Source organism: Papilio polytes, unplaced genomic scaffold (assembly GCF_000836215.1).
Source record: "Papilio polytes unplaced genomic scaffold, Ppol_1.0 DF824102.1, whole genome shotgun sequence".
NCBI lineage: Eukaryota > Metazoa > Arthropoda > Insecta > Lepidoptera > Papilionidae > Papilio > Papilio polytes.
In genome coordinates, this window is record NW_013525102.1 from 880925 (window position 1) to 904043 (window position 23119).

At 34.3% G+C, this 23119-nt stretch overlaps 1 protein-coding gene and 1 non-coding gene across 2 annotated transcripts in view; both read right to left on the bottom strand.

Annotated features, from left to right (window-relative positions):
- Nucleotides 1-263: 263 nt before the first annotated feature.
- LOC106099432 (whirlin) overlaps nt 264-23119 on the bottom strand; it is a 47707-nt gene continuing 24851 nt past the window's right edge. The window contains exons 16-20 of the mRNA XM_013277991.1: nt 17272-17373; nt 4025-4030; nt 2103-2378; nt 1587-1727; nt 264-1473 (exon numbers count right to left, since the gene is read on the bottom strand). Of these exons, the coding sequence (XP_013133445.1) occupies nt 1393-1473; nt 1587-1727; nt 2103-2378; nt 4025-4030; nt 17272-17373 (606 nt within the window). The 3' untranslated portion in view covers nt 264-1392. The remainder of the gene's footprint in view (nt 1474-1586; nt 1728-2102; nt 2379-4024; nt 4031-17271; nt 17374-23119) is intronic.
- Trnap-cgg lies at nt 22329-22400 on the bottom strand. Its single transcript has one exon. It is a non-coding gene; the product is annotated as a tRNA-Pro (tRNA).

Genomic DNA, 23119 nt, shown 5'->3' on the forward strand with positions numbered 1-23119 from the left:
TACTATTTATAACTACGGTTAAAATGAGAGTGGGCTAAAATCCCTCTCCGCCATAATTTCGTTAACTCACCGTTCATCTACCAATGGAATGACATGTTGGCGCATATTTGATCTTCTACTCTCTAAGCTGACTGATTCATTAATTCAATTTTCGTATGTATTTATTGGCGTAATTGCCGACTGAAACGTTTTTAAAAAATAACTACATAATGCACTAATTTTAAAACTTTAGACTTTTTATTTTAACTTACTTTTTAATTTAAAAATAAAATTTAAAATTAAAAAAACATAAATGAGATTTAAAATGTAGAGAAAAATAATAAAAAAAAGTTAGCCTGCTTAGGAGCGCGCCTTGTGCTGCAAGCTCTGCTCTACGAATGACGACAATGCTAGGGCCCCGCTCGGCCGCTTCTACCCCCGATACAACGAGCTGGGATGATATTGGGATGAACCTTTCCTTGTTGCAACCCTCATGGCACATGGATGACTGCGAGTGGAGTGACATGGACATCTTGCCGCGCGACGTTACAAGCTCGAATCGATTCCTACTGACTACTATCATAATGACAACTTTAATTTTCCGACATTCTAGTTAATTTCCATAGCACCAATGCCACTCTAACAAATTAGCACGATTCGTTTCAAAACTGAGACTTAGTTAGATCTATGTTATCGATTTTTAAATTTCTAGATCTATTAAAGTGCGGAATTGAATCTACAAATTGATCTATCGCCGATTTTTTTTTAATTGTGTTGGTTAACGTGATTTTTATCGAATTATAATAATTGTACCGCATGAAATTTTACAAAATTCAGTCGTCGACTACTATCAATTTTGATCGCTATCTAGAAAAATATGTTCAAAAATTTTGACACTACCCACAAGATTCCCGATGTAATAATACTTCATAGGGACGATAATTTATTGACGTATTCTATTTAGTTGGGCAGTGTATTTAACAATATTACATTTTAGTGTTTTAAGACAAATCGTCGAGTTATATTAAGTTTATTTGCCTCCCTCGTGCCATTAATTTTGTAGCCATATTTACACCTGCTTTATATCGCCATCCTGTTCTCTCATATCAGTCCGTTGCAACGTCAGGTTAGAAAAGTTGGTAACGGTATACGTCGTACTCGAGTCTTCCGCGTAGAGTGCCTCTCGCTTTCGCCGCTCACGAGGCCGCCGCCGGCCGGGCTCGCCCGGTTGTTCACCAAGGAGAGTCACCGAGCGGCGGCGATTCGCGCGCGAGTACGCAGCGCGGGCTTAGAAGAGCATGTGGCAGCGCAGGTTGGAGTTGGCTATTCCGTGGTGTGCGCGGTGAGGTCGACCGCCGGCGTCGCGCTGCCCAGCGCGGCCGGGGGGTCGCTGGCGGGGAGGGACAGTAGATGTTAGGCCTCCAGAAAAATTAGAGCTGTCGGCTTTGGTTCTAGGTTGGATTTCTTTGCTTCGACGACTAAAAACTCGATCTCCTGTAAAGAATTATTTTTGAAAGGTTAGAAATACATTCTTAGATACTATATGCCTCAACTAGAGAATTCATTGCATTTTTTCTTTATTGCATATATGTGCAAACGGAACATACCGGTTTCTCTCTCTGGGCGAAGGACTCCGCTATAAGACGGGCCACATCCTGATGTTGCATGCCTTCCACCCGGTGACCGTCCACCGCCAGGATCAGCTGGCCCACCTCCAGGCCCCCAGCCTCGTACGCCGCCCCATGCTCCTGAAAGATTTTTACATTGATGGAAGAAAATAATATTTAGAACATTAGTATGACACGACTTCTCATTGAAACGCAACTAGACGCGCACTTAAACTATTATAATGTTATAACAAAGCTAATTACCGAAATGCCATTATCGTTATTAACAAAATGATACTTAGATGATTTGCCGGCATGTGTAACAAACTATAAAATCATTTTAGATCTAGGTTAACCGCAAAAGAAATATGCAACTAGCTAAATATCCTAAATCCGCCAACGGTGGGAGAGGCGAGACTACGAAAGTCTAAAAGCTAGAGTCGAATAATTTCGCCGTCGAAACATGAACGTCTCTACGCGTACGTTTTTGAAAAGTTTTACTTATTTCAAACCCACATGTATATTGATTATTCTCGGCAGGGGATGTTTTGTATTGGCGCCGCCCTCTATCGCTATCCCGAGTATCGGTTTAGTCTTCTTAACGGTGATGTGCAGGTTGCCGTGGTGGTCGGGCACCACGCGCGCCGCGCGGCTCTCCTCGAGTTGCGTCTCACCGTGCGCCAGGCGCTGCATCGACTGGTGCCGGCGCATGCCGGCGCGCTCCTCCGCCCCCGCCCCCACGCCGCCCTCTTCCTTCATGTCGAAGCTTCGCGACAACTTATGGGCCAACTCCTGCAACAGTTACAATACACATCAAAACACAATCACCACCACACATAATACATTCAATAGTGTCAAATTGTAAAACGAACATAAAATGTGGCTTCACCGATACCGGCCGTACCCTCGGAATGGGATTTGTTCGATTGCTACGGCCTAATAACTAACTATACCACATCCATACTAATTTGTATAGCTACATATCTAATTACAGCGAGATTTGATTCAGCCTCTACTGATTACAATCGAGTGCTCTAAGAACAATTGCGGAGGGTGTAGCTGGTCGAGCGGGGCGGGGGCGAGGCAGGGGCGAGGCGGGAAAACGGGGCACGGCCGGCGCCGGCGGCGGCCTTGCGCCTTCGGTTACATCATGTAAGTGATCTGTAGTCGATTGTGTCGACGAGCTGTAAGTGAGATGTGAGCTGGAGGCTGGAGGCTGGAATCATGCGTATCGATCACTCGGTGGCGTGGTACAAAGGTATTCGATACAAGTGTACAACATGTTATGGAGAGTCGTTAACCCAATATTTTGAACAAACTGGACAGGTACAATTATAAAATAATAAATGAAAAATATGACGCAAATCAAAACTTTACAAACGTAAACGTAACGCCAGTATATTACAAAGATACAGATGTATAATATAATAAATAAAGAAAACATAATTTTGTATTAAAAAAATGCCATTAAGTCAACATGCACAATCTTTTGAAAGTCCTACGAATTGCCTGGGATATTGGACGATACGACTCGCGATGAATTTTATGATTGTTACATCTAAACAAATTATATTTTTACTAAATCCGTCATGCAACATGTTAGCTGGATCCAATTGAGACATTTTACTTCTACAGGCTAATGAAGTAAACCGTTACGACTAAATTTTGACTTGTGCTATCTACCTCTTAATAAAATGAAAGAAGAAATTTTGAAAATAATTAAGCTGTTCAAAACAAAACGAAATCAATGTGCGCCCGAAACTGATGTGAGAAAACATACAATAAGTAAAATGTAGACTATAAACACCAAGCAATCGTTTCCTTCGAAGCGTAATATATCCAATTCAAATAAATTGTAAAAAAAAATATATTTTTTGTTAAAAGAAACATCGTGCAAAAGTAATAATTTTCAATGTGCTAGGACAGTTCGGTCGATCCGTCGGCGTGAGGCCGGGCCACTTACTAGAGGTCGTCCCCAGTACCACGACTTTACTTTCTGCGTCCAGCCACCGAGTGATGAGCGCAGGCCCTCGAGATAGCCGCACTGAAACATCACTCTCACTCAGCATCACAACTGCGCCTCTGCGCCTCTGCGCCACACTAACCCAAGTTGCATTATCGCCAATGCAAGCCACTTCGACTTCGACTAACTTAATAATACTTGACACCCCAGAAATCTCAAAATTTTACCAAATCTATTTCAATTATTCCATGACAAATTGGAATTTTTTATTTATATTTAATTTATGTGTATGGGATGTAGCAATCTAGCTAGCTTTCTAAATCTCCTAGTTCTGCGTTCAAAGCTATTCGTCAAACATTCTATTGATACTTACGATAGACTTAAACTAAAATACTTAAAATATTTACTAAGGAATTCACATGATCACGCTCACACAATCAAAATTGATTTTAAATACATTTCTTTGTGTACATACCTGATCCTATTGTGGTGAAAGCAAGCATGTAACAAAAGAGATGAACATTATTATCATAGTACAGTCGAACCAGGACAAATAAAAACTGGGCAACCAAATCTCTTTATAACACGGTCCACGTTCATAAATATAATCTGATATTTCAACTAGCAAAACTCGTGTACAAAAGCATTTACATCCTTTTCACTCTGAAAAATCTGAAATAACAATATGTCTATGTAGTGTATTTACTGTGAAAACGGTAAGATCTGTGCTGTGATCATTATTCCTTTCAATTGTTGCGATAATCTCTCGACAGGATCGAGAACGTCCGCCTGCGTCTTGTTAGTGCGCTATAAATAAGAAGATAATCTGGACTATCGCACACTCCCGCCCTTGATATACCACTACGGATGCTCGAGCTAACAATCACAACACTGGGAAACGGAACAAGCTTTTTGCTTTAACATTATAACTAAGTACAGGCGTAATCCGGATAAGTACAGCAAGACGAAGTGTGGTCGTAAAAAAACATCAGAAATCAAAAGATGTAGTGTATAAAACATGTAAAATCAACTGAAAACGTCTATAAACTTTAAATGTGAGTCAATTTACTATGAACTTATAAATTATAAGAAGATATAGGAGTCTACGGATGGTCGCAAATCCGTTCCATTGTGACGTCTAGTACCATACATTTGCGACATTAGCCTCTTTAAGACCAGTCAAGTAGATGTTAAAGTCATCACAACTTGAACCTACACACAAATTAAGATATGGTATGAGCCAAAAAAATGTTTGAAATTTGGTATTAAATTTGAAATGTGTAATAACATAACATCTTCATTATTCGCAATCGCAATTCATTGACTTAGCTATTGTAAAATGTAACAATTAGTTTTTAATTAAGTCCGATTCGCATTTTTTTTTAATGAAGAATGTTTACAGAATCTGGTATAAAAATTGTCGCCATGAATAACAGGTGCAACGAAGTTTATATTTGGATAAGTCAGAGTCTGGTACAACAAACCTAGATTACTGATTTTTAAACCACTTTCAAACTTTCCCTCGTTAATTGAAAAATATTGCTCCACTTCTGATAAAAAGACAACCGTTAATAAATGTTTTTAAATTGAAATAAATCAATTTATCTTAACACGGTACTATAAAGGATAGCGTGACATTTCCACAACGCGAGTACAGTTTGGTAAAGACTTTCAAATCGTACGTATAGATATAGTTATCCGTGTAGTTTAGCCGCGAAAGTATCAGATAGGAAAGAAATGGCCGACTGATAAATGGCTAGATCCCAGGCACGATATCGGTTTCACTTTTACCGAGACGGCGCGGTGCGGGCGCGGTGCAGCCGCGGCGCGTGCACGCCTCACTGATATCTGTATAAGTCTAATTAATCACCTAGTTTCCGCAATGCAAGAAATCACGACTATTTCAAAGTTACTTAAATGTGTAGATTTACACCAGCTTTCAAAGGTTTAATGTCCGAAAACCATAAACATACAAAGTTCATCTCGTCAATCAACTGATAGAGTTTCACTTAACGCTTTTTTAATTTAAAGCTTAATGTTAGGTGTTTTACTACTGTCTTTAAAATAAAAGTTTATTTAAGATCCTCCTTTTAACTTCCAAGCACACACCTACGCATTATCCGAAGATAATATAAGAAGATAAAACGGTAAACCGTTTGCTGGGAAAACTTTCAAACAAAAATTTCAGTAACAGAGCTCATAAATCACACAAAGTTTACTTTTAAAATTTACTACAGGTTTACATAAGTCTATTGAATTCTGTCTACTTTTGTTTCTTGATTGCCGGCGCAAGTGATTATCACCGTCCCTGACGAAACACTAATGCAAAAACATCTCGTCATCGCTGTCATTATTTCTGAAAATAACAAGGACAAAAATGATTTTGTATGGAGTTTTTGCAATATATATAAAAATTGCTTGACCAAGCCAAGGCCCACAAAGGGCTGTAGAGCTAAGGAAGAAGAAGAAGAAGAACCTACATATATTGATAGAGTCTTTTGTATTGTAAATGAAAACAGTGAGCATTTTTACCCTAACAAAATATGTACCTCGAGAGCCCTTATTTCGCCACAATTGGTGCTCGTACTCAGAATAAGATTATCTCTAAGTTGTTCTATGGTAAGAGCACGCGCGGCGCGTCGCTACCTGCCGTGACACACAATACTTCTCACTTTCGGACAATGATCCTTTTTTAAGTGGATTCATGCAACGATTACGTAAAGAGAACAATGTCCAGTTTCGGCGACGCGGTTTTGTAAAGTGGTTCATGTTATCTAATATTTCAACACTTTTTATTGTTTGACATTTTTATGTCGAAGATTAAGATTACAGAATTTAAATATAAAAGCGGAAAGATGGTCCAGTACTTTAGTTAAAACTGTATTCTTAGAACTTAGTTCAGTGACTTCGTATTGAAACATATTTAATTTTGAATATGAAAATAAAAGTAGGAACTATAACATACAGTCGTAAAAGTTTCGCTCGATAATATCGTTCTTATGGGATTCCAATAAACATAACAACGGTTTTTGTGCAGTGAAGTTTAAAACTGGCCCAGAGGCAGGTCGTTGTGTCAATTTGATAAAACCAATGTGCTTTAGGTGCATGTAGTTCGATTCCGGTTTGTCGAGTCGTCGATAGATATCCACTGGGCCGTGGGAACTAACGGATTCGGGTTATTACCACCGTATCTGATATATTATATCCATTCTCTTTCTTTGGATAAGACATTTCGTTCTCGTGACTCGTTATTTTTGATTTAACCATAGATACGTTTCATATGTTTATGTCGAGTTGTCTTTACCGAATCGAGAACGTTGGAAATCAAGCAATAATGACCTGTAACCGGAGGTGATAGGAAATAAAATGGCCTGTAGGTATAATTTAAATCATTTACATGGACCTCACGGTAACTGTAGGCATTGATACTAGGCCAGTTGCAAATCTGACATCTGTCTGGGTCCGCTAAATGTTTATATAACGCTTGCTTTCGCAGTCACTACACTCGACCGTTTATAAATACGCAAAACTTAAAGGCTACAAACCGTATGTATACTAGTGCGGCAACTTTCTCCATAGTAGTAATAAGTCTATGTTTACTTGGTGTAGGTTAACAAATACCAGAATTTAGCTTTTTTAAATATAATTTACATTGTTATGCTTTTTTGTCCTATCATAACTATATTAATGAAGAATTATTTTTTAAACGTAAATTATTAACTTAGTTGTTTTCGAAAACTAAATACATTCATTTGACGTTGAAGCTGTAGTATAAAGATAAAATGAGTCCATGGATCTCGAAAAAACCTTGGTTTAGTATAATTTAGTATCATGATGAACTCGATTTGCAAAGGACCAGTACACTACTCGACTCGCCTCAGTGCTCATGCTGTGCGCTGACTCGCTTCCCGCGCCGCCAGTGTGACTCCGAGAGTCGTTGCGTGCGCACGTATTCGTTGCATTTAATCTTTACAAATCACTCATACATTTGTTTACAAATAAGAATAAGTGACGTTTACATACAGGAGAAATTGATTGGTGAGTACAACATTTAGCAACTTAGTCTTAGCACTTAATTCAACAAAACCTACAAGATGACATCAATTTTTGTCCAAACAATGCCTTTGAGGTCTCCGTTTTTGTTTTTATGTTATTGAATGTTACCGTATGTTATATTTATTTTGTGGAACACATAATATTTTCTAGATGTGAGTTGATTAAAAGAAAATGTCATCTTAAAAGCACTTTACGTCAATAAATTGAGTCAATTGCCGCCAATAGATTTAAGGAAATCTAAGAATTAAAACGACAATCTAAGCATCTTAGTGAATGTTCATCATAATTGGCTGCTGGTTACTTATAGGTACTCAGAACTTCAAATATTTTGATTTTGTTGTTGTTGTTGTTGCTTTTTAATAGAATTCGTCATTTTACTACATAATCACATACATAAATAACGCGGCGGCAATTAGTTTATTTTTCAGTACACGATTTTACACAATTGTCGGCAGATAGAGCGATTGTTATCATTTGCAATAAATTGCAAATGATAAGCAGTGGCTTCTAGTCTAGATAACAAACCGAAAATAGTTGCAATATTTCACTGTGTTGAAACCATTCTATTTATTCTAAATTATCTACAAGATTATTGACTGCCTTAAATGCACTAAATCGTATGAACTTGTTTAGTTTAACTAGAACCGATGCCAAGGAACTCCGTAGTCTCTATACCTGAAGAGATCCGTGAAAGCGGTTTATCGCGAAGATTAATACTGACCCTAAGGGTCAGCGAGGCGCACGAACAAGAAGAGATTACATCGGACCTCTAGCTAATGATCTCCACTTTGCGAAAACGGTCAGCTTTTATACACGCTTTTATATTTATCCAAACTGGTTGTACTTAAATAGACTTGATGTCTTTTTGTTATAACGTTGCCTTTATATAGCGGTGAAGATAGAAACGGTACATTTTAGTTATATTCCCACCATAATTAATCTTGCTTGTTGATTCCAAATTGGATATAAGTAAGTTAGTATGGAATACCGTTTTTGGAGTTCATTATTCTCTCCACGTTTCTCAAATATATTTCTTAGAATAAGTTCTTTATCACTAAGGATAATAAGGTTCAGGTTGCTTCTACATTCAGAATTTAACTACAATTTCAGCAGTGACAAACTTTAAGTTTACTGGCTGGCAGTAGGTACTTTTACCCTAAGCCTGATAGGTCCTGATGCGCCATTGACATCCACTCCACATTGAAAGTTTACATGTCTTTGTGTGGATTTCTAAAATTTTAAATAGAATATTATTAGCTTCTCGCAATAATATCTGATGGAAAGTTTCATACAAAAACAAAAACCTGCAGGTTTAATAGATTTAACTGTAGATTTATCAGACATTGTACTCAGTAAGAGAAAGATATCTCGATAACTTTATTATGATGCAAGGTACATACACTAAATGCATTTACTACGGCGACAAGGTGTTTTTTTGCGATGAAATACACGAACATGTTTCACACCGCTAACATTTTAATTGTTGAGACAAAGTAGACAATAAGGAAAGGAAAATGTCTATCATCGAGTTGCCGACTGCTGAAGCGACAGAGATTAATTTCTATCGCCTTAAGGTGGGCATCCAATAAAGCTTTAGTAGACTGAAATAGAATTCTTACGCGATTCCAGGCCAATCTTTCGTTTTCTCTCATGTCAAGCAATTCATCGTTCCGTTTAATCAATTCTATAATCATCTGGCATTTGTTTAACAGGTAAATTTGAACATGTTTTACCATTTCAAGTAACATTTCTACTAAAATAGTGGCGCCGCTGTTATGATTTTCTATAGAATGGATACTTCTGCTAATCATTCTTGTGGGGTCTGAGCGGTTTACAGTTTTGGTGGCATTACTCTATTGGAGGAGCACCTTTTATCTGACAATTAGCGATGCGGCGTGAGAGAGTTGCCGACGACGACGGTCCCGCTAGCCAAACACGCGGCCATTCACCGAACTATACAATCAACTTATCCTAAAAAACATGTTTTCCTTGTATAGTAAGAAATTTTATCTCTACACTTTAATGCCTTAAAATGAAAATTCTAGACTTCACTCCCTACTTTCAACCAACTCAAAATGTTTTACATTCAATGATTCCCTAATTTTAAGAGGTAATCTAAACGTGATATTGTCATTTAATCATTAAAGTCCAAATGTGAAGACATCTTGCCTCATCATGTTCATACTGCCATTAAAGCTAAATTTGATTACTTCTGCAAGCACAGTTTATGGTTACGATAATAATCGATGATTGATTTCGTAATTTTTACATTAATCAGTTTGCGTAAAATGTTTCAACTTCAACAAGTTGATAGTGCGTAATATAATTGATTACATAAAGTACAAAAAATTTAACGTAAACGGAGGGAAATGGATAATTGAAGTAAACGGTATCGTCATTTGGATTACACACTTTACCGTCACTTGTGTGGATATCATTTGAATATTTAATCGTGTACTAAACACTAGATAATTATAATAAGCGACTTTGAAAGTAGCCTTCAGTTTCTTAGTACATAATTAAAACTGTAGATAACTGCATTACAGGGTAGTTTAGTAGAAGACCGATAGGCAACTGAATTGGTAACGAAAAGCATGTTTGCGTGGGGAATGTCCGATCATAGTCGATATCGAAAATCGATGTCTACTTTATAATGGCTAACGGAGTTGAATGTCTATTCTTTCTTGTAAATCAATTTTTCTACTTAGTTTCTTTTACAAACATCAACGGTAATGTTTTCTATATCTCCGACCATTTCTTTTGAGTCTTTACCGATTTGTGATTGTCAGACATTATAAGAGTTGACGAGTGCTGGAGAGAGTGTGCCATGGGATGTCATTATGTTAGATACAACTGGGACGTTTGTTTATCGCCGGATAACGGTATGCAATATTGTGATCGCTTCGCGCCGCGTCACCTCGTTGTTTAAGAGTGACCTGTTGACATCATGTATTAGTTGTAGTTAAATATTTGCTATTGTTAGTATTAAATTATTGTCGGTCCTATTGTAAATGTCAGCAGACAAAGGTCAAATGATCTAATATTGACGAATAGTTTGATCTGTATTATTTTGATCATTTTCATTAGCTTTGGTACAATCCTAAGTTCGTTATTAATTCTCAAGATAACGTTAGTTTGTTTGATGTTAAACTTTCGCGTTTTTTGTTGTTCATAAAACTTAAAATCATAACACTCAAAATAGTTTGGATTTATTAGAATGCTAGCAAAAATAATAGACGCCATTCAGTTTTAGTTTTTCGTATTAATATTTCACTTTTGTTGTATTCAACACGGCGAAATATTTCGTCCAAATTTTTAATAGTGCTGCAATTAAAAACTTGCAATTGCCTCTTTTGTACACGGTGTGTTTTTAAACAGTTCATTGTAACTTTTTATTCCCGCGGATTCAAATTTTGGACAAAATGTAAAAAAATGCGTAAAAAGTTAGGTTGATCGGTCCCACTTTGTCGTATTCAAGCCATTTTATATTAAACGAAATGTGACGGATAAGTAGAGAAAGTGATACAATTGTTAATGTAGAGAGGACTAATTTGGATTAACTCATAATGTCAGGTTGTCACGTGCGTAAGGCGGGTTCATTTATGTGTAGTGTGCCACATTAGATCTAATCGTGTCATGTACACACAAGTGAAATTGAAAATGTTTCTTGTCGTTAATGTTAAGCACTTCTCTTTCTTAATCGATTCTTCAACCGCTACGATTGAAACGTATTACTAGAAAGCTTGGATATTTATAATCATTTTTAACGACAACAGTAAATGGCTTTTCTTCTGGTCCCGCATATTCCATCACCTTATTGAGGTCAAATCAAAAGCACATTAGTATGATAGATTTTTTTATCTTGAGACATTTAGATAATTTCGTTTAAATGAGCTCTTGATATAATTACAGAACTAAAATTAATACATTTAGAGTGCATTATTTGGGCTGTGGCAAGACGTCTTTCGTGATTTCTCGTGCTTGTTTTTTTCCCGGCTTTAGAGCGTCAGGAATTTCTCTAAAGACTCGACTTCGAAACAGAAAGAGTAATTCAAAAAACCTTTATTATTTTGTAGAGCGGTGATGAAACTTTTTCAATAATAGTAAAATGATTAAAAAGTACATCAACCAAATTCAATTACTTAAGTATTTAGCTAATGCTTCTTTAGAATTTACCTATAGTTCAATGACCTGATCACCATGAAATCTTTCTACATATCGACGTGGTGTCGTGACGTACTAACAATGTGAAACTAGGAATGAACGCATCGTGCGTTACGAATTTACGCATCAACGGTTTGTCGGATTCAAATGAAATGGTCAATTGCGAGAAGCACACACTTTCAGGATTTTCTAATAGCCGTCGTTTTAATCTTCTTTAATATCTTTTAGAAGTTACTAATGAAATGGACGATTACAATACTGGAAAAGCAACAAAGAACACACGATAAATTATCAACGTATTGTAACATAATCTCACGCGCGGTTCGCAAAGATATAAGTACTTTGAATCGCTTAATGTCAAGGCAAACTTATTATGCATTAAAGCCATGAACAGACAATGTACTTATCCTGTATATAAAATTAAGAACTTACTATAAACCTTAATCCTAACGTTATCTTTGTTTTGTTGTTTCCATCCGAATTGCTATAAATACATTGCTACAAAAATTGCGTTACAAAATCAACAAAGCCCACACTTTCTCTTTATGGCATGGGCAAGATAAGTAAGGCAAGTTTATTTGTGCAACTTTGGCGCTGCCTTCGTTTGTGTTTTGTGCGTCGTCGGTGACTCATGTAATTTTGTCCTTTTTATCTTCCGGTAGCTTACATTCGAGGTTTTAAGTTATAATATTTTCAACAAGTTAGAATCAATTAGTCTACAAGAATAGCGTCGTATTGTTCCGTTATATTTACAGAGTTAATACGACTTACCATTCTAAACGGATTCGTATTTGAGTAGCATTAATTGTGCTGACAATTTATATAACATTAAATATCATATCATAAACATTTTCCGTCTCACAAGATAATAAACAGCCACATTCGTGTGATGCAATGAACAGTTCCTGTTCTAACATTCATAACATAAATAAAACAAGTATATTTACATCGAATAGAACGGCTCTGTCTTTGTGCGGAGACAATGGCCCTTGTTCAGCACTTTCTATTTGTCCGGACTTCGAGTTGCTTAACTATAAAATATTAATGCGATTATGTTATTTGCAGATAGCATCTTTTTAATTAAAAAACACATGATTAATATAAATAATACCATATTCGTCGAAATCACAATGAAATAGACATGCTTAAAACTCTAATGTGTAAAAACAAACTTAAGAACCCATGAGGAACATTACCATCTAAATTTAGCTAAAGAGCCAAAATGTAATGTTTATGCACAGATGAAAGTAGACAATTAAACAATCTCTATCATTTGCAATCAGTTTGTTATGACTTGTGAGAGCAATATCAGAAACTGCAATCTAAATACGTAACAGCAAAATAAACGAGTATTGGATAAACAAATTCAATTTGTTGACATTTATAGATCGTGTTTTCGCTTCTTGATTTGCAATTCTTTCGTATACTATGTCTATGTATAACTCGATGTCTAATAAACAGTGATTTGGCATTTTGAAATAATGAATTGAGAAAGAGTGACAAATATTGCGAAAGTGAACGGCAGATTGGTCGTAGAAAAAATTGTATTGACTTAATTAGTGATTATTACCATTTTTTTTCTACTTTATTGTCTATGTTATATGTATTTTTAATGGATTGTGAAGGTTGTTTTATTTGATTTGTTACATTTTTTATTTGACGGCCAAGTAAGGATACGATAACTTTATACCATTCTCTTTTATGTAGTCTACAGTTTAATGTTTTAAATATATTTTCATGTTCACTTTATTGGTCTATGCTATTTTGTACGGAGTCCAAATATTTTTTTGCCAGTTTTTGTAATACAACGAGGGTACAAATTTAGGTATTCCGTCGCTTTGGTTATTCATATTTATACAAATTTCTTTTTTGATCCCTAAAAATCTTTTTAAATGTATACGCCTACATTACATACGGATTTGGATTCTATGCATATCAAGCGGATAAAAACATTTAAATGCAATGAATTCGAAAGCGATTTTTCTTAATACTCCATCGAAAGGGACTGAATTATCTACATCTAAAAATCTACGTTGTATAAAAGTAGCCATAAGTTTTAATATTTATTAATTCAAGCAAGATCAAGTATGATTCACAGTAAATGATGACTAAAGGTTTGACTTGACAAAATGGTACTGCAGATATGTATGGGAATGGCCGTGCTCTAATGTGAATAAAATCTACACTATCTATACTAATATAAAAAAGCGCACACACTTCTTTGTGGCGTAAGATGTCAGCAATTACTGCATATTTTTTAATAATCCTTTTTTTAATTAAAAACCCTACACTTAAATCACGCTTTAGGCTATTTTCAAGCTATTAAACTTAGGGGGCAAATAAATTGGATAAAAACCCTAACGTGGGAAAGAGACCATAAGCTACGAGCTGCCAACATCAAGGAACCAAGGTTGTCATTTATGCATTAGAATTTTGACATTTCACAAATGTACACAATAAAATAAAGTTTTTATAATTTCACGCGGATGAATCCGCACGGGAACTGCTACTCTTTGATATATTAGACAACGGAAGGAGGTAAGAATCTTTTGCTAAAAGTAATCCGATTGGCAAAATTCGAAAGTGTTTATGGAACTAATGGTATAGCGTTTAGTTACACTTTCCTCGGTGAAAGTCTGTGATGCTATTTTAGCGTTTTATTATGGCTTTATAAGGATTGTATAATGAGGTCCGGTTTATATTTTATTACGCTGATATTTTAAATCTAAAAATAAGATAATTAAAGGCTCAGTTTATTAGGGGATTTCTATAGATCTTGAAAATAAAATAACGATTGGTGTTTAAATAACGATAAACTTAATAAACTTTTTAATATAAAAGGAAAGATCACGGACATTTTATGATCGCCCCTATCCCGCTATGCAATCGATCAGGCTACGGTTGCGTTAGCGTCAAAGATAATTAATTAGTGTCATAGATAGAGAATTGCTGACACAGTTGTCGTGTTGCGAGACAATCGAACGTGTTTTTCTGCGGTTGTGGTTTGTCATTGGCACTCATAGGCATTGTATGGACGACAGTCGAATGCGCGTTTCAAATTTTCTAACAACTTTGTGAACATTTTCTTAACCTTACATTGTTCGTTGAATTGCTCAATCCTTTGTCAGTTATGGCTTGAATAAATGACGTTATTGTTTTGTATTAAAATAGAATTGTTTGGTAGTGACCGTATAATTGGGTAAAAGTTGACAAGAGATAAGATTTAGTTTTGGCATTACGCCTAAACAGAACTATCTTTTATTGAAATTTTAAATTAAACCATTCCGAAAGTTTTATTCAATTTGATATTCAAACGTTTCACATTTAAAGTTCAAATTAATATGAGCATACATTGATAAAATCAATGTTTATTATTTACAGGTACGCATACGTTTGCAAGAAGCGCCGCTATAACAATGGAAAGCTGGTTGGACGATGTCAAACGCGTGAAGATTCCGCGACCGAAATTCGCCAGTAAATATCCCGCGGAACCTCCAAAAGACTATTTAGACGACTGCACCGACCTCAGCGGCAAGCCGCGGCATGCCAACAAGGACATTACAAAAGCTACCGAGGAACTACGGAGAGCTCTCCAGGAAAAACTATGACTTGATAGAGATTAGAACGATAGACTTAATGAGAGGGATACCATATAGAACGAAAGTTTTACAAAAAGCCTTTAATATAGATAGTAAATACATTTACAATTGGGCCTAAATAGTTAAGCTATCAATCCATTATTTAGCAATCAATCAATCGTCGTCGTCATCATCATCATCATCATCATCACCATCACCATCATCATCATCATCATCATCATCATCACTACCATTGTCAACCTGTGGCATCTTCCTCGGTATTCCTCTGATAGCAATAGTCCTCGCAAAAGTGCCCCATCTGGTATTTAGTTCGCGCAACGTAAACATACTTTATAGTCTAGTTTGTAAGAAAGTATCTTAATTTTTCATATTACTCTTGAATAACATACTTGGTCAGTACTTACCTTCTTGTTTCAGAAACAGGTTTCAGAACTATTTTCCAACTAAAACTGTCATTGCTTCTCTTAAAATCAATTTTCATTCTATAAAGTTAAAATAATGTTTACTTTAAACAATGTTTACTTTAAACATTATTTTACCTTATGTATTACTTAACCGGTCAAGTGCTGACAAGGTTTTTCCAAGTAATCATGCACAACGTAATACAAGTAACAGACTATGTTGTAACATGAAACGATTAAGGCCGTTTTATTACTATGTTAGTGCAGACCACTTAAATACTAAATAAAGTCGTTTTATTTATAATGTTTAATATTATGTAACAGTAAAGCTTTTTGATTTTTACAAAAGTTATCTGACAGGTAATGTTAAATTCTGACTTAAAATTGCTATAGTTCATAGTAACTTCATGTACAGTATTAATATATTACTACTATATACTTAGAATAATTTCTGTGACTGACAATTATTTAGTATATAAGAAATTAATTTGAATCTCTCTGTAATGTTTCAAATAAATCATTAAGTAATTCATGTTTTTTTTTATCATTACGTTCTAACTTAGGTACGCTATCGCATCATTTCTTAAATTTTATTTTATTAGTTGTATTTTAAATCGATATTGAAACTAGTTTTAGTTGAATAAATGGAGTAAATCTATAAGAACTAAATAAAATTCAACTGACGTTATCTGATTTATACATTCGTGAAGCTGCGACGACAAAACGGACGGAGTATTGTGTCAAAACGTTGGCCTCTCGCCAAACTATACGATATGAGAAAAGTTCCTGCATCTTTGGAACATGCTCTATCTTAGCCACTCTTATACCTCATTTCTACGTATTACAAACGGTTCTCGCGTCACGAACGAATACATTTAACCAATTGTTTCCATTGCCGAAACAAACCTACAAAACATATTGCCATCTCATTTTTTAGAGGAGCAAGAAAAGACGGGAAATATGTATTTATACAAGTATTTTGGTAAAGTAAAGTGTCTTACATTTGTCATGCTCCGTGCGGTGACAGTTGCAATTGGTTTATTCATTAACTTAAGTGAATCTTAGAATTAATGGCCAAATTCGTGGAAACATCTTCCAAATATTTATCTCTTTAGTTGGTTTCTCGTAAGGTTTTAATTAATTAATACAACTTATCATAATAGATGATTACAATTTTGTCTTTTGGAATTGTAATAAACAAACAGCATTTGAATCCGTTTGGAATTAGTAATATCGAAGTTTGCATGCTGAGCTAAACAACGGATATTAGGACTCCTATGATACTAGTTCCCTAGATTTACAGTTGTCTTTCTCCTGTAATTACTGACTATTGATTAACGCAGTTGATTTAAGTAGGCTGTATCAAGTTTTTATGTTTTGTTGCACCCAATCGGCAAACCAAATCCCGCTGTTTCTTAACTTACCATGTATTCTTGTGTATTTTAATTAAAAATGACTTGTTCTACGCAATTTATTGTTACTTTTTTAAATAGTGTACTCACAGTATCATCGTAGTGTTGTGTGTGCAGGGCGGTAGTGCTGCCCTCTCTGGAGTTACACGGTGATGAATGCCGTCGTGACCGACGTCCCTCCTCTTCGTACTCCTACACCAGAAATAAAAATAACCGTCAAGAATTTTGTTAAATAACAAAATTCCGGAAATACATTCACATTAACTATCAAGGAAATTATGAATAAGTAAATTATTTATAGACGCATCATTCAAAATAGATTAACTTTCTAAAACGAATTATTTTTTCTTTTAGTTCATTTCAAAGAAATTAAATTTAATATCTCAAGTCTTTAGTAAGTCATCCTATAACAATAGTAAATTGATTTACTAATTGACGCATCTATAAATGTGAAAAGATTTAAATAGAAAAACAATAAATATTCTTAAAATTATACTTCAATGTAAGTTATTAGTTAACTTAAACATAAGTTTACTTACGTATCTAAAATACAAAGCACAATAAACAGCGTTATGCAGCACACAACACCAAATCATGCAGGCGTCAATAGGCAGGAAAATTAAAAGTCAAAGCAAAACAGGGATAGAATCGACGCGTCACGTACTTAAACACCTTGTATTACGTATTCCTGACGAGTAACTGTGGCCTAGTAGACCGGAAAAGTCCCTAATATTATCGTTATACTACGATAGATGTAAGGCTACAACACAAACAGATCATCGAGAGACTGGGAGGCGACTGATCCGTCTCGAAGCTTCCATTGATTTATAAAACTATTTTCGTATTTAGCACATTTTAGGTTATAGGTAAAATATGCTAATGCGTAAAAATTAAACATTTGTTACGTATATTTTAATTAACAGAAATAAAACAACATTCTGCGACAAAATTTGGATTAAAAAAATGTGAAAAACAATATAAAAAAAGTTTTATCAATGTGCCTAAATCTTGTTTTGTAGTCTAGTCTGAATGTCAATAAAGTATTGTTTTGTTTTCTGGAAACATTTTTTTGTTTTTAAATATGATGAGATTCTAATCAATGTTACCATTAAGTTATCAACTATTGAGCAAGGTTAATTTTTAATAATGTAAATATACTATTTTAAACAGCCAATTATAGTAAAAGTTAAGCTTACTTTAAAGAAGGTTTATCAGATCTTAGCATATTTGCGTGTATTAAAAAAAAGTTAGGCCCGGCAAGCACCTGCTGAAAGATTATTCTTGCGTGTTATAATTTCTAGAAATTCTAGTTCGTGCAAATGGTGAACTGGTTAAAAACTATTACTTCTTTTATTTTTAATATTCATTAATTTTAAGTCACGCGATTTGGATTGAAAATTAAAAGTGCTTATAATTACTACAGCCAATCTGAACCTTGTATTTCGAGGTTTTCAGGTGACAAGTTATTATGCTTCTTTTAAATTCTTTTGAATTATATATATGAATACAAATTCTGCTTTTATCTTTCGCAATATCCATATGAAATTTTCTTGTAAAGTATAGTATGTAGGAACTATTAAATTATTGTTACAAGGGCATCTATTTTTTTATAAGTTAAATATACTCGTATTTGTACTAATGTGTACATAGCCTATTTCCGCCTCTACACACCCATATTAAATTCGCGTGGCTACAATACTTAATTTGTACGAAGCTTTTAATTTAATTAGAAAAGTACCAACAATAGCAATAAATTCATACGTTTGTAAGTTTAGGAAAAGGTACAAAAATCCCGGATGTAATTTAAAAGTTAACTCGTTCTGTTTTTTTTGAAACTACACAATAGAAAAATTTCAATACAATTTTTTCGATATTGAATCATGTAGATGGACTTTGAAGTCACACTTATGTCGATGGCAAGCTGCTAAGAACTGTGTTAGTATTTGAAACAAAATTAACAAGCTACAACCCAGAAATCGTGTCAAGATTCTTTGAGAACATTTCAGAAGTTTCATCAAATGCGTGTTTTTTTCCCAAGTCGTTTTCCGTGCAAGATGTCAGATATTGCAGTTATATAAGACATTTTGAAAATGTAAACACTAACAAAGACGCATTATTTAAACAAATACATTAAAAACGAGAAAAGTGTATTTTAATTTCAAAGATGTTTACAAAAATATGTGCTCGTAATGGTTACAATGATTTTATTAAGACAGTGATTTAAATAGAATAATTTCTCCTTTACAAGGTTAGTATATTTAAAATAACAAATAGTATTTTAGATACATTTGTCAAATTATAATTGAAGTGAAACGACTTATTCGACAAAGCACCTGCGAGCTATTACAAATACATCGCAACTAATTAATTGCTATTATATACGTCAGGGGCTAATAACCTATGTAGCGTTGAAACAACATTAAACAATTCGTTTAAATTTTCTATGTGCGGAATTGTTTTTTATAATAAATATGTTTACTTACATATCGATAGTTTTATGTTATTTACGTAAATTTTATTAACTTTATAGGTGAATTATTACAATTTACGTTAATGTCAAAACTATGTATGTTGGACGCAGTATCGTAAAAACCACAGTCTATAGATGATCTTTGATCTACCTAAACATTGAGTAAAAGTGATAAATAAAATATAACAATGAAGCCTCGATATTAAAATAATAACAAACAAACCCACAAACTTTAAAAACTTGTGTAAATTAATCTAAGAACCTTTAAGATTTAGCTTACATTAAAAAAAATCGTAACATTAATTTACGATACCTTAGCCATGGCACGAAGGTCCATTGGCATGTAGTCGCGAAAAGCGACACGACGACGACGACGCGACATACCGAACATACGTGCTACACGCGCCGCGACTCGCCGCGCACTAAGCTATAGCTAAGCAAAGCATTGGCACTGAAACATAACTTCACCGAGTACTCAAAGTTCCATCAAGTACACGCCCGCCTAAGTTCCGCCCAACAATTTCAGGAAGTACTATGAGAATACATAACGTTGTTTCATCTCATATCAGAAACTTTTGAGTTTAACCTAATATATATTCATAATATTTAATATAAATTCGTATAATGTATATTCCTTATAATATATAGTTTACTAGGTACATAAATATATCAAAGATTGTAGAATATAATTAGTGTAATTTAGTTACTGCAAAAAGGTACATTGGAGTACAATTTTAACTAGACAAGCTTTTACGTAAATACTATGTAAATGTAATCTATAAATCGACCCATAGTTAATATTTAGGTTAAAAAACCACTAACTGTATCAACATTATGTGAAATTGCTATAAACATAAACGACTCTAATATCAAACTAAGACTTGTATAACTATATTGATTTAGTTAGCTACAACTAATGTAATATGCTCTTTAGTAATATTATAATTAAATTGAAACCCCTTGGGACACGTCCTTTGTACTTAGGGCTAAATTAAATTGTAGCTAAGAAGGGACATTCTCGAAAGTTCCTTTACCCTTTAAATAAGGGACCACTAATCTTTGGGATTTATCAAAATGGCTACAAGTCCGACTCTGTTGGACAATTAAAATATTGTTTCAATTACCTAAGAAACCCGATAATTAATATAATAAAAATATTTAATACACTTCGATTGCTGAAAATAACGTTCATAGTTTCACTTTTCATAAATCACTAATTAAATAATAGGTATACGGAATTACTGAGTGTTTCTAATTAATTAAAAAAACAAACAATGTTATCTTGTGATGCATCAGTAATTGTATAATAACTCCGTTTAAGTTTTTCATTATTATTACTATATACCTATTGCGCTTCTCATAACATAAAAAAATGCTTTACTTTTCTGTAATTCGGTGTGAAAAATTTTATATTCATTTTTTCATTGCACCCAAAGGGAAGTACAGTGGTTGTTGTCAAGGACCTCTTAAGTAGAGGAGGCTTGTACACCCTGCGGAGTTCAACTAACTTACACAACGTAATAAGGAAACTGTGACATGTAGAAACGGGAACTTTCTAGAATGTGTCTAACCGCTGTTTGTAAGAAGCTATATGCTCATAAAATTTATTCAATTAAATCTAACTATACCAATGTTATAAAGAAGAAAGATTTGTTTTTTTATAATTTTGTATGTATTATAATTTCTCAAAAACTACTGAGACGATTTCAAAAATTATTTCACAACTAAAAAGCTACGTTATCAATGAGTAACATATGATTTTTTTTAATTTTACGAGAAACAACTGCTAGTGGTAAATAATCTCGCATCGTTTGGTATTTAATACAATCCAATACAATAACCGTACAACATTGTATCCTTTGACTGTTCCTTATAAATAACATAAAACGTAAGAACAGTATTAACATTCATTCAGAAGTATTCAAGGCTATGTCCTCGCATAAACCTCAATGAAAAGAGACGACAAACGCCGCGTTATAAAAGGCCTTATGAATAAGAAATCGGGGACGTCTCAAACCTAAAGTAATTTCTCGTACTCCAAAATGACGTAACGACTATCAAATCTTTAAATAACTTAATAGAGTTATAATTTTTGAAGTAACATTTATTTTTTATACTATTCTGGACATTACGATAAAGTAAATAAATACGTATTACAATATCTTTAAGTGAATTCAAATTATCTACGTAGAAATAATTTATGTTATGTCGCGTAGAATAGCTACGAATAGTAGAGTTGAAGCTGAAAAGTAATAATTTGAAAGACTCATCTAGCACAAATTGTTGCAATAAGAATTTGCACCATTTATCACTTTATGTGTTCTTTCGTAGAAACGATTTTTCGATCTAAACTGCTACGTTCCCAACTATTAATAAAAGGGTGTACAGATGACAGTTCCGTAATGTGTCACATCCTTAACTTGATATTTTCGTAAAAGAAAATACTGTATAATTTATTTTCGCTTTAATTTTACACTCAAGTTGGTTTAGTTAAAAAATAGTTGAAATACAGATTACATTGTTGCATTATAACCCTTAGGGATTTTTATAACCAATAAACTTTAATAATTATTATAAAATTTTGTAATTATGTAATTATATTAATAAATGTAATAAACAATACATGCTAAAGCACAGAAAAGATTTAACTCAAAATGTAATTGTAAAAAAATAAATCGGGCTCGTCCGGGATTTGAACCCGGGACCTCTCGCACCCGAAGCGAGAATCATACCCCTAGACCAACGAGCCGTTGCAAGCTTTGGTTAAATTATCGTACCAAATTGACATCTTAATGCATGACGTTAAATCACATCATCGATGTTATTCTTAACGGCTTTTATCAACGCCCACACAACTATATCATTGTACAAACTATTTTATAAATATTTTTTAGTCGATAAACTTCAAATGAACACACGATGGCGAATATAAAAATCTTTGATAAAGAGTATCTAGCTTTATTTTTAGCTTAGTCGTTTCTTATATTAAAAAAAAAAAAATAAAACTGCTGCTATTAGGAAAACGTTTCTTGGCCGTTGTCGCCGATTCATAAGCCAATCTTCCTTCCTACGTCCATTATACGAGACGTTAATTGATTTAATTTTGCCAGCTTCACCCCTTGTACTATAAAACAATTTTACACAGGAAATAACGGCATGTCGGTGTGACTTGTGATCTATCCACTAGCCGCCATAGTTCATGCAGGAACGTGAATTACACAGAACAAGTGGTAGTGCCGAGGTGCCACTCTGTTTGCCAGCTCAGGTTTGTTCGCTGACTAGATGAGAGGAAGAACTAGAGACTACTTACGACTAATTTAAGTATTCCTTAAATAACTTCGAAACATCAATTCTAAAAATGATTCTATAAATAGCTATCTAACAGTCTACAAACTAAATGACTAAGAGAGGTCTAAAATAGAAGTGCGAGTATTCCTCGAGTGACACCCATAGCACAGAGAAGAGGCG